At 32.4% G+C, this 12,932-nt stretch overlaps 2 protein-coding genes and 1 non-coding gene across 3 annotated transcripts; 2 read left to right on the forward strand and 1 right to left on the reverse strand.

Moving 5' to 3' along the window:
- Positions 1-975: 975 nt before the first annotated feature.
- On the forward strand, positions 976-6,732 carry LOC133286924 (zinc finger CCCH domain-containing protein 19). The gene is made up of 9 exons (XM_061484429.1): positions 976-1,149; positions 1,256-1,335; positions 2,247-2,434; positions 3,015-3,855; positions 3,988-4,088; positions 4,354-4,413; positions 4,667-4,717; positions 6,036-6,106; positions 6,296-6,732. The coding sequence occupies exons 1-9, from the start codon at positions 1,007-1,009 to the stop codon at positions 6,435-6,437; spliced, it is 1,677 nt and encodes a 558-aa protein (XP_061340413.1). The 5' UTR covers positions 976-1,006; the 3' UTR covers positions 6,438-6,732.
- A 2,731-nt stretch (positions 6,733-9,463) lies between these two features.
- Positions 9,464-10,487, forward strand: LOC133286925 (transcription factor MYB4-like). The gene is made up of 3 exons (XM_061484430.1): positions 9,464-9,596; positions 9,789-9,918; positions 10,115-10,487. The coding sequence occupies exons 1-3, from the start codon at positions 9,464-9,466 to the stop codon at positions 10,485-10,487; spliced, it is 636 nt and encodes a 211-aa protein (XP_061340414.1).
- Positions 10,488-11,489: 1,002 nt separating this feature from the next.
- TRNAR-CCG (transfer RNA arginine (anticodon CCG)) lies at positions 11,490-11,563 on the reverse strand. Its single transcript has one exon. It is a non-coding gene; the product is annotated as a tRNA-Arg (tRNA).
- Positions 11,564-12,932: the final 1,369 nt, after the last annotated feature.

The raw sequence follows: 12,932 nt of genomic DNA on the forward strand, positions 1-12,932 counted from the left end.
ATATGATATTTGAATAATTTATTTCAAAAAATTGTGTCAATTTGGTCGAGATTCCATTGAAACACCCATCAATTCAATAAATAATATAATCTACTATTTCATTTGTTTGTTTTACTAATTCTTATTTCGTATCGAGTTTTTTTTTTATTTTTTTAATGTTTTAATGCATAAACGTGTTAACTTTTTTTCCGTGTGGAAAGAATATCAGATATATTTCGTGGTGGTAACTTGTAAAAATGATTAAATGACACTCAATTCAGAATAAAGAAAACAAAGTCGAACACAAATAAGAAATAAAATAACTATGACATCGGAGATATTAGATTATGTTTGAAATTTTCCTTGCCGACAATAAAAACCAAAACGAAAACTTTATCCGTGCTTCAACAAAGAAACAAGGATTTACGATCCAATTGTACGCAGGCGTTCCGATCTAGGAGATTACAAAAACAAGGATTTGTGGTTCCTTTTTTTTTTTTTTTTTTTTTGGTAGAAGATTTATGGTCCCTTTTTATTATTAAAAAGTTAGGGGCATGTATAAGCATTAAGCAGTTAACTTAATTGTTTTGTTAAATTTTTAGGTTTTAAAATTAATTATAAACAATAAATTTTGAAGTTTTTATTAAATAATCTTAATCTTATATGTATATCTAATATAAGATTTAAAATTATAGTTTTGTAATTTAAAAACGATTTCATTTATCACTTAAATAAAAAAAAATTCTAAAATTAATTATTTTAAAGTAATCTAAACCAAATATCACTCTGATATGTGACGTATCTAATTGGAAACAGAACGGTGATCTGACGTAATCCTTAGTCCTGGGTCTATCAAACTTCCCTGTTGTTTTATTTTGTAAAAATTGAAAAAAAAAGAAGAAGATTTTCTTGCAAGTTCACGCAGCGAATAAATAAAAAGCATAATTTATTGGTAAGTGGAAGCAGTAGCAAGCATTGAGACTGGTGAGTTGTGAGAGACACTGTTTTTTTCACTGCACACCTTTTAATGGCCGAGGAGGACAGAGGAAAGGGTAAGAGAAAGACTTGCCAAGAACAAGAACAAGTACAAGAACAAGAACAAGAACAAGAACCCGAGGACTGGTGTTTTGAATGCAAGGATGGTGGACAACTGGTTATTTGCGACCATGAGTGAGTCTTTTTCTTTTCTTTTCTTTTCTTTGGCACTAAAACAGATTACTTTCTTCTTAATGTCTACTTTGTGTGGTATCTGTATCAATATGTGTGGTTATTTCAGGAATTGTGGAAAAGTTTATCACCCGGACTGTGTTGGCAAGGATGATTCTGTTTTTGGCAGTGTAGAATCTTGGGTTTGTGGTAAGCTATTTAATTTTTTTGATAATAAATTACTTGCTAGCTGCATGCAATGTATTATTTGCAACCACAGCATTTCTGTTTAACAATATGGTAGAAATTTGGCATATGCCGTCAACTATAGTTTTTTTTTTTTTTTTTTTTTTCCGGGTTATATATGTAATATGCAAATGCTATCCCATACCTGAGGTCAAGTGATAAAATGCCAAAATAACGTTTTGCATGTGTTGGAACTTATATTTTTGCTCCACCATATAGATGGAAATGAAATTCAAGTGTGAGCGGGAAGTCACTCATCTGTTAGAAATGTCCTAAGTGAGAACCATATAAATAGAAAAGACTCATAAAATCACTTCCTTAAGATTTTGGGTTCAGATGTGGTGTCAAGCCATCATCGTCTGTCTCCTAGCCCGTCGGGGGAAGTATCCCTTGTAAAGGGTTTTGGGCTCCCCTGCCTAGGCCGAGTATTTGGAAATGTTGGTTTGACTAAAGAGGCCTCTGCAGAGGTTAGGCTAGTATAACTCCAATACTTGAAGAAGCTTCCGCTGAAGTTTGCCCTTGAGGGAAGCATGGTGTTGGGTCTCACACTTGAAGAGACAATGTTAGAAATGAAATTAAAGTATGAGTGGGAAGTTCCACTTGGCTATAAATAGGTCAAGTGAGGACCATATAAGTGGAAAAGTCCCATAGACTTAATGCCTTAAAGGTTTGGGTTGAGATATGATATCAAACCCACTTATTATGATTTGTCTCTTAGCTTATTGGTGGAAGTATCACTTGCAAAGAGTTTTGGGCTCCCTCATACCATTTTAACAAATATGATATGGGAAGTGATTAACTGTGGTGAAATGATGTTTATGCGTAACTGCGAATGAAGTTGTAAATATAATGATGTGCTTTCTATATATTTTCAGGTAGGCATTATTGCTCTGACTGCAATAAACCCCCAAAGTTTTATTGCCTTGGCTGTCCAAATGCTGTATGCACAAAGTGCGTTGCTTCCTCAGAATTTACTGTTGTTAGAGGGGTAAAAGGCTTATGCAGCGACTGTTTGGAGCTGGTTGAGATTATTGAACAAAATTTGGATCATGACTCGGAAGGGGTAGGTGGGATAAAGTGCACTGTAGAATATTTACCAAATTTACTCTAAATGATGTTGAATCCATAATTGCTTTCTTACTTATTATACCCTTGCTGCACTAACTTTGACAGGGAACATTACATCAAAGAATATATAATAGTAGCACTATCAACTCATTCATGGTGTTATACCTTTTAGAGATTGCAAGAAAAAAACAAAAAATGCCAGTAGCAACAATGGTGCAAAGAAAGAACATCATTGGGTGATGTTATCAGTATAATTTTTCTCTATTTTGTGGAAGCTAAAGATATTTTCAATTTCTGAGTGTAAAAATAATGGGCAACACTAACATTTTGGATTGTATATGATGAAAGCATAGACTGTTTAATGCTTGCAGTTAAAAGAAAAGAAGCGTGTGGTCAGGTCTTTGTGCTACATATGAATATAGAGCCAAAATAGTAGAGTTCATTTTGGTAGAAAAAACTAAACTGATATAATCAGATTGGGTGTCATAAGACTTACCTCTGTTCTTTATATATTCGACTTATTTAAGGAGAGATTATATCCATATCTACCTTTAAAACTTGTTTGTTCTTTGCAGAACAAGTTAAGCTTGAATGACAGGGAAACATATGAAGGTTTATTCAAGGAATATTGGGAAATTATTAAGGTAAAAGAAGGATTGACTGGTGATGATGTCTTTGATGCACAACCCAACTACAAAAAAGGTAAAAATTTTCTGCTTCATAGAAATTTTAGTGAAGGCGAAGAAGAAAAACAAGATGACTCAATGGCATGGGATAGTAATGAAGATTATACAAGTAAGCATAAGCTGACTAAAAGCAAGAGGTCCAGTTCAGAGGAGTTTGTTGGATGGGGATCAAAACCTCTCATTAGCTTCCTTGCATCCATTGGGAAATATGAAAATGAACCATTGACGCAATGGGGTGTAAAATCTATTATATATGAATACATTAAGGAGAAAAACCTTCATCACCCAAAATACCATTGGAAGTTCCTCCCTGATGAAAAGTTGTTTCCTATATTTAGAAAGACAGTTATATCAAAATCTCAGATATACCCTCTGTTGGAGTTTCACTTCGCCAAAAAATTGTATGATTCAGCAGGGGAGAAAAATGATAATCAAAACAATTCTACAGATAAGCATCTCAATGATCATACATCATGTATCAAAAGGAGATTGTCAAGCTTAATAGGAAAACCTCTATTGAAAAAAGGAGATTTATTTATCAAACCTAGTTGTTTTGCATCCATTAATCCCAATAATATAAACCTTATCTACCTAAAACAAAGTTTGGTGCTAAAATTATCAAAACAGCTTGAAAATTTTATGGATAAGGTTGTTGGAACCTTCGTCAGAGCCAAAGTGGATTCCAATGATTATAGGGAAAGGAAGTCTCACCATCTCCTGAGAGTTATAGGTAATAAATTACGTACAAATTTTGTACTTTGCCCTCTCCTTTTTATTTGCTAGTTTTGTTAGTTACTTTGTATTTCTTAATGTAGCACTGTGTGTCTTAAATGATTGATCATTTCTCTTGTTTAATTTTTAGGTGTTGTATTTGATGAAATGTCTAATGGAATTCTCTTGCAAGTTTCCTTCATGCCTAAAGCCATTCCCATTTCTGAGGTATCTGATGAAGACTTCACAGAGGTAAATGACTCGCAATGATCCTATTATTTTCCTAGAATCAACTTTGAACATCTTGTTGGAAGCACATTATACTTTTAAGTTTTTCCAATGCATAATTACATTGGAAATTATATGACTCAACATTAACATTAATAACACCGTTATTCCAAACTAGTTGGGGTCGGTGGCGGAAGAACCCAAATGAAAAGCAATTGGAAATTATATGACTATTATGTTAAAATACATTCTCCTAAAATACGCATTAACTTTGTTGTTTTGCTAACAGCAAGAATGTGAGGATTTGCGACAAAAAGTGAAAGCCCACTTGCTCAAGAAAATAACTGTCGTAAGTTGTTGATAAATAAATAACTAGTGTTTTATCTTTGGGGAAGGATATTGTAACAACCAAGTTGTGTTACTACCATGTTACTACCATGTTACTACCAATCAATCTCACCGTTAGATCGATTATGTTGATCCAACGGTTATATTTATTTCCATCTTTCATTATTTCTTAAGATAGCTTCGAAAATATGAATTGCTTTTGCTTAAATATATCATAACAAATGCTAACTGTTTTTTTTACTGGTATTTGGCAGGTGGAACTTCAAGAAAAGGCTAAAAGTCTTCACGAGGATATAATAAAGCATGTATGCATCCTTGACTCTATCCTAGTTAACATATATCTTTTTCCCCTATTGGTTCAAAAATTTCAGGTCTATAACTAGCTTAGATATATTTTCTGGACTCTAGCAATTGAAGACTCAGATTTCAGTACACCAAATTCAGTAGCCAATCCTTTTATTAGAGTAATCATAATTGTATTTTCTTTGTTCTTTGTTCTTCTGCAAGAGTTATGATATGAAAGCTTGGCTGTTTGGTGAGTAAAACACACATGCAGTTGACTCTGATTATAGGTTTTCAAATCTGTCTTGATTGATTATCATAATGACATTTTGTGCATGTCATTGGCTCTCGCTTTCTTTTTCTGTTATGCCTGGAACTGGAAGAGTTAAGTGAGGCAGAGTGTTATGGTACATAATAGAGTGAACTGTGGAGTATTTTTTATTGTACGAGTGTTGCACCAAAAAAAAGAAAAAAAAGAAAACGAGGGATGGAGTTGTAATAATTATTTAAATGTCAAATTATCTCTTCTATAGGACAGATATAAAAGAATAAATAAGAATAAAAGTATATTTTTGATGCACCAAAATTGCGCCAAAATAGAAATCCTCTGTTTTCAATTTCGATTATCAGAATAAAAGAATATTCACCCACCACGATTGAGTCTTAAACACTCTTTTATATTGTATCAATTAACCCTAAAACACAGTTGAAACAAAAAACTCAAAATTACGATGGAAACTTAAAAAGGGCCTAAAACCTAAAAATGACGCATGTATGCATTATGTGCAACACATGATTCTAAGCCTACTATAGGTGCATCAATTTTATTATTCTATTTTATATTATTTTGTTCCCTACTCCATTGATTGTGAAAAAATGGCTTGCATACACCATGGAGGGGTTTGGGCCCCATTCTACTACATTGCTAAAAACGTTCCAAGCTAAGGGTTTCATTTTCTAGTTTTCCCTCTCCATCACTAAGTATATAAAAATATACAAACTAATGAACCGTGTATAAAAAAATAAAAAATGAACCTTTCCATTTGTCCACACTTCAAGTCTAAAACTGTTAGATTAAGCTCTTGAATAGTTGGTTCATGACATTATCCCACCTTGCTTCCAAATATAGCCTTTAGCATTTAACAAAATTCATTAAATAGCTTTATTTCAGTTGAACATTTGCTCTACCTACCAAAGTCTTAATTGTGTGGTACACATTCTTCTACTTACATGTAATCTGGAATCATTTTGGTTTTAATATTTATTCCTTTTTTTACAATATGTAAATGCACGTGTCTTATCTTTCTGACCTTCCTCACTTTATGAATATGTTCTTGCTAGAGAATTGCAACACGCTTGGTCTATTTGCAAAATCAAATTGACCGTGCAAATCTCAAGGGACGACAAAGGGAATATCCTTTCCGTAATATAGAATGATTATATGATTTCTTTGTATCTTGTGACTACAGAGTACTTATTGTGACTGATATAGTATTGCAGACACGTGACACGATACAGCATGTATACATGTGCATGAACCTATATAGGCTTGTGTTGTTTTAGATGAATAATGATAGTACCTCCTTAACTTTGTGCCATACAAAAATTGCATTACTAGAAGAAAGGGAACAACTTGTACAACCATGGAAACAAGAGCAACTACTAAGGCATGAGCCATCAGTTTCTCCCGAGCTTATTGAGGCAAAATATGAGGATTCTGAAGAAGAAAAACTGGAAACGTAGACAGGACCAATGATTTCTCTTCCTGCTGTAGTCAGTTTTCAGTTGAACTCAATCATATTTCAACTAACAACAGGTGATGATGAAGCTGTGCTATGTGGTGGTTTAGGTTGGAGTTTTTAACTTGGAAACGTTAATTCCTTATTGTTGTTCGAAGTACTATCAGGTTCTGTACCAAAAAAGCTCCATGATGGGGTTCTTAAATAATTTTGGCAGACAGAAATCATGAATGTACATATTTTAACCCCATTTTTTTTATCTTCCACCAAATTCTACTTCTAGGAAGTTTCCCACACCTCTGGTCAACAAATAAAAATTATAAGTTATTTCATATCTTCAACAATGTTTACACACACACACATATATATATATATATATATATATATATATATATATATATATATATATATATATTGGTGAACAATGTTTACGTATTTAATAATGGATAGAATGACATGAAAAGAAATGAAACAAGCTGAGATGTAATAAAATAAAACTATCATATTATTATTTTGATATTTTATGCTGGAATAAAATAATATTTATAATTTTATTATTTAGACAGAACTATAAAATAATAAGATAATTTTATAATGATATTTTTTTCTCCTGGATTAAGAATTTTTTTTGGAAAATATTAGATAGAATGAAATAAAATAATTTTCATGTTTTATTTTATTTTTAAATTATAAAAATTTAAAAAATAATAAGTGATGACATTTTATTCTATTATCTCACATTTCATTACTTTTAACGGTTAAAAGTTGAAACACAGCGCAAATGTCAGATTGTCCTAGTGCTACTATACTTTCAATCAGGTGCAAATTTTTTACTGATTAATGTGATTGCTTTTGAGGTTTGCAATTGTGGGTTAAGTTCATTGTTTTGGGAATTGGGATGTGCATAAATTATTTTGTTAATGAAGTATTTATACTGTTTGAAGGATTAGTCATCAAAGTAAAGAAGGGGAATGTTTTGCTGCTTTTGCACACCAGAGTCAACCTTTGTTATGATGGTCTGAAGTTGTCTGCTATGATCCTAAAAAGATACGGAGAGAGATTGCATCAACATTCCCATCTGTAAAACCACTTCCATTCATTTTCATTAGTTTGACATGACATCCGTGCTAAAATACAATTCTTTTTTTAATTTTTGAAATATAATTTTAATTGGACAACATTTTTTTGTTTAGAAAGACAAACATAATTATCACATTATTCAATTCCATGGTTTGGAAAAAAGGCACATCATCCATGTGCTTCTTTGTGAAACTGGAGAGAATTTTCTGTGCTCGAGCACATGGTCGTTGGCCTAAAATAGAAAAATGTGGGATGTGAATGAAAATAAATATAAAGGTAAGGATAGTGTAAAAATGTTACTTTTTACTATATTTGATAAAAAGAGTATGAAATATTTTGTGATCTTGTAGCATCGAAAATATTTTCATCAATTTTCTGCTTACCACAAGTGATTTTGTTACAATTTGTTTTGATTTTCATAATTTATTTCCCAGGACAAGTTTTTTATTTTTGTTTACAGAGAGAAAAGGAGTGCCCGTTGTTACTTTTTGTTTACATCAAAGTTTTCTCATGGGAACTCTCTTTTGCAGTACAATTTAATAGCGTGAGATTTATGCCCCGGTTTCGCCGTTCATCTACCTTTGCTAATTGCTAATTTATTTGTTTTTTTATGTTTTTTTTTATATTTCAATCAGTTCATTACTTCGTGACTAGTTCATTCGGGGCGGATTTCGAAATTAAGACTTTAAATCTTTTCCAAAAGTCGTAATGAGAAAGACTGAACACATGCTCTCATCTCCATCTACGAGTTGCCTGACATCAACTAAACTATTATCAAATACCATAAAGTGTGGTCTCGGTATGTTCCTTCCCGATCAAATATATACATGTATCACGAGTGGGTCTATATATATGAAATCAAATTCTAAAATCAAAGTAAATATAACTGAATTAAATACTTTAAGCACCAGGTTAATAGAGGGTAACAAATTTTTTATCTTTCTAAAATTAGTTAATTGAAATTTGATACCTGTTATGGACCTGAGTGAAACTTATGTCCACAGAAGGTCCAAGTGATACAAGCTCAAAAGTAAGCACTATAAATAAGAGCTAAAAATCACAGGTATGACTGATCTCTTTTAATCTTATTTTTATGTAATCACACAACGCACACACTCCTCCTTGGCTAAGGTCGTTGTATAGTGTGTCGAGATTCGCTGTTCCCAAAATACTTAATTCATAGGTATCTAGTCGAAGCTCGTGGGGATACCGGAAGGAGCCAACTCGTCTCAAAGAGATAATTAGAGTTGGTTAACTCAAAAAAGAAAAAGAAAAAGAGAAAACACTAGATCCAACGTGAATCATCTGCATTAGACATCTACCTCGGACATAACAATACCATAAAAAGTAATTACAATATATGGCTCCATTTTTTTTTCTTCTAAAATTAATAAATTGAAAGCTGAAATTATTAAAGATTGAACATGGTAGCACTTCACGAGGATAATGGAAAGAGGCGGCAGGAACAGTAGTAAGACACAAATGAGTCCGTGGCGCAGACTACTTTTGACCTCTGTATCCAAATTATGATTACAGTAAGCCAAGTTTTGAAGAGAAGCAACCTCGAAGCTCAATTAAGAGTCTAAAAGCAATGGTACTTTGTGACAAAACCATTAAAAGTCGTTTTTGTTGCATATAAAAATTATGGTAACAGTTTCTTCGGGTGGCCCATCTATGTATTATGAATTTGTGATCGGGGTCACCATATATTCAATTTCAACTGTGCGTGCTCTTGACAAGTAAAAAGGGATTTGGAAAACCCACAAAAGAAATATGGTATCACTATCAAGTACTTTTTTTGAAAAACATGCTGTTTGTTTGAACCGCATATATATTTTCAGGGATATAGTAATAGAGAAGCTGAAGCTACCTTGAAATTAGAACTTGAGGCACCAAGTTAGTACAGAGGAATAGTGACACATTATTGTGTTGTTCAGTGCAATAGTGACCATGGCACCTACTCCTTGTTGTGAGAAGATGGGATTGAAGAAGGGACCATGGACTGCTGAAGAAGATCATATATTGATTTCTCATATTCAACGATACGGCCATGAAAACTGGCGTGCGCTTCCTAAACAAGCTGGTCAGTGTAAATTATATTCCTTTTTCTTTGTATAATCATTAATTACTAGGTCTGGCTAAGACTATACAAGCTAATAACATTTTCTTTTTTTGTATAATTAAACCAGCTGCAAAGACTGAACAAATGTTTTAATTTATTTTATTTTAGATAGATGAATTGTCTAATATATGATTATATGATATGATTGTTTAGGTTTGTTAAGGTGTGGCAAGAGTTGTAGGCTTCGTTGGATAAATTACTTGAGACCAGATATTAAACGAGGGAAATTCAGCAAGGAAGAAGAAGATACCATCCTAAAGCTACATGAAATTCTTGGAAATAGGTGAGTGAGTACATAACATAATATAATATAATATTGACTCTTGTGTGTTCTAGCATAAAGATGTCATGTAACTCCTAGCATACTGTTTGCAGAAGAGATATCATATGTATAGTATATATTATAAAATATGATTGAATTTGATCAAGTAATAAAAGATGAAAATGAATTACTTATAGTGAAGCCCTTTGATGCTCAGATGGTCTGCTATTGCTGCAAGATTACCAGGAAGAACAGACAACGAAATAAAGAATTTTTGGCATACCCATTTGAAGAAGAGGATGAAGAAAATTAGTGAGGTGCAAAATGGCAATAGCTCCTCATATATCTTGCAAGAGGGACAAGCAAATAGTTCGGGGACTCTAATGACCATGCCACCAGGAGTAGAGGAGGATGCTGGCAAAGTAATGATTGCCAATTATGGTATACCCTCAAGGATGAATCCATCAGGATTTTACAGTGCAGTCTCTCGTGATACTTCAGGAGAAACCATAGGCAATAATGGTTCTAGTCAGATCAGTGATGAAATGGAATTTTGGTACAATGTTTTCATCAAATCAGGGCAGCCATAGGGATAGATTGCATAATTTATATATCTGCCTCAGTCCTTAATTTTTCTTATATGTCAATCTTGGTTTCAGCTTTTTGTTTGTGTATAAAACTTAGATAATCTATATTGGCTGTGCAAATTGGCAAAATAAAGATGAATGGGAAAAAAAATTTAATAGACGCTTGAGAAATTAGACAGTAAAGACATATAAAGGCACAAGTTACGTTGACTGTCATTTGAAGCAAAGACACTATTTGACTTCAAGTTAAATCTTCAATTATGTAATTCTTATGGATCATTGCAATAACAATCATTTCGTGGATGTGTAAGCATTTAAAATAACTGTTTTTTGAAAAAACAGTTGATGAATTAAACTGATTTTTAAAGAATCAGTTCAAGAACCGAACTGATTTTTAGAAACCAGTTCAATAATCGAATCAAATCGTTTTCGAAACTAATTGTTTCATTACTTTATTTTTTTAATTTTTATTTTATTTTTCTTTTCAGAATAGATTCGACCCGAATCGTTTTCGAACTGAACCGAACCGATTTCAAGGCGAACCGAACCATTTTCAAACTGAATTGAACTATTTAAACCAATTAGCTTCAGTGTTTCAAAAAACTCAGTTCAATTCGACCTATGCACACCATTCTTCGAAAAATTCAGTTCAATTCGACACATGCATATCATTTTTCAAAAAATTCAGTTCAATTTAATCCATGTAAACCCCTTGATCTGAATACGATAGGATTGAACAAATTTTTGGTGCATCATATGTATCTAATTAAGTATTTTCCCCCATATTTAGAAAAAATTTCACCATTTTTCAAAATAAAATTTGTGCCACATTGGATAAAAAATTCCTTGTGGAAAAAAAATATGAGTACATCTAATGCACTAAAATTTTAAATGAATTTTATTTCTTCAATTTTGCTCCAATTTTAAAAGTATCATATGGTGATCTTATTTTGCAAAGGTGAAGTATGTAAATGTTAATCAAGTTATCAAACTACCAAAAGACTCCGTCCACGGTGGGACTCGGAACCCACAATCTCCCGCTCCGGAGGCGAGCGCCTTATCCATTAGGCCACGCAAACTTGATAATGAATTGAGTCGAGGTCTGTATACTTTTTTTTTGCCAATGAATCTTGCCTCGAAACAACGCCTGTGTTTGTTTGGGCTTTCAAAGCTAACCCGTAATCGCCTAACGGGTTGTGATGTAACTTAGGTAAAAAGGTTGGAGCCTATATATATATATATATATATATATATATATATATATATATATATATATATATATATGACAGGATCCTTTGACACCGGTGTCAAAAAAAAAAGTTTGACACCTCATATGAGAGCCGTTAGATTAAAAAAAATCAACGATTCTGATTTGTAAGCATGTGACAAATCTTACACCGGTGTAAAAAAAAATCCCATATATATATGGGATAGGATCAACTTACACCGGTGTAAGAATAATAAATCTTACACCAAATCTTAACCGTTGATTTTCGTGCATCCAATGGTTGGGATTTATTGGGAATTAAAAATTAATTAATGAGTGAGACCTAATAAATCTTAACCGTTAGATGTAGAAAATCAATGATTAAGATTTGGTGTAAGATTTATTATTCTTAGACCGGTGTAAGATGATCCTGCCCCTATATATATATATATATGAGAAAAATATTTATCCTTTTAAATGACACAACTTATATTCTTTCACTCTCGCAAAGAAGTGAGACCCAAATCTTTATTTTTTTGTCAACTCTCTCTTCTCCTTTATTTATCTCTTTCTCTCTCTTAAAATGATACAACTTTACCTATATATAGGTAAAGGATATTCTTACAACGGTGTAAGAGTTAGAAGTCTTACACTCAATCTTGACCATTGATCCACTTGTATCCAATGACTCACATTACTAAAAAATGTGAACCATTAGATATAAGTGGGATTAGCGGACAAGATTAAGAGTGAAACTTACACTGGTGTAAAATGATCCTAAGCCATATAGATATATATATATATATATATATATAGATATAGATATATAGAAAGAGATATGATGTAGGATACTTTGTCACCAGGGTCAAATTTGAAGTTTGACACCTCATCTGAGAACCGTTAGATAAAAAAAATCAATGATGTCACATGCTTACAAATCAGAGTCGTTGATCTTTTTTTATCTAACGACTCTTAGACGACCGATATCAAATTTCAAATTTGACACCGTTATCAAAGGATCCTACCTCTATATATATATATGAGATATATTTTTCTTATATTGTAGGAAACAAGTTATTTCATGTTATAGAAATTAAAGTATAAGTGGGACCCACATATAAGAGAAGAGAGAAAAAAGAGTGATGTGATCCAATTTCTTTTTGTGTGTTGAGAAAAATTGTTTTTCTTATGTAAAATGAGATAAACATAACTTTATATATGTAAAATGAGATAAACATAAC

Source organism: Gastrolobium bilobum, unplaced genomic scaffold (assembly GCF_033153095.1).
Source record: "Gastrolobium bilobum isolate Gb01-03AN ecotype WA unplaced genomic scaffold, APGP_CSIRO_Gbil_v1 utg3810, whole genome shotgun sequence".
NCBI classification, from domain to species: domain Eukaryota; kingdom Viridiplantae; phylum Streptophyta; class Magnoliopsida; order Fabales; family Fabaceae; genus Gastrolobium; species Gastrolobium bilobum.

Coding starts and splice junctions, on each gene's coding strand:
- LOC133286924 (XM_061484429.1), top strand. CDS start 1,007: ATGGCCGAGGAGGACAGAGGAAAGGGTAAGAGAAAGACTTGCCAAGAA. Junction 1,150..1,255: donor CTGGTTATTTGCGACCATGA/GTGAGTCTTTTT, acceptor TGGTTATTTCAG/GAATTGTGGAAAAGTTTATC. Junction 3,856..3,987: donor CCATCTCCTGAGAGTTATAG/GTAATAAATTAC, acceptor TTTAATTTTTAG/GTGTTGTATTTGATGAAATG.
- LOC133286925 (XM_061484430.1), top strand. CDS start 9,464: ATGGCACCTACTCCTTGTTGTGAGAAGATGGGATTGAAGAAGGGACCA. Junction 9,597..9,788: donor TGCGCTTCCTAAACAAGCTG/GTCAGTGTAAAT, acceptor ATGATTGTTTAG/GTTTGTTAAGGTGTGGCAAG. Junction 9,919..10,114: donor CATGAAATTCTTGGAAATAG/GTGAGTGAGTAC, acceptor TTTGATGCTCAG/ATGGTCTGCTATTGCTGCAA.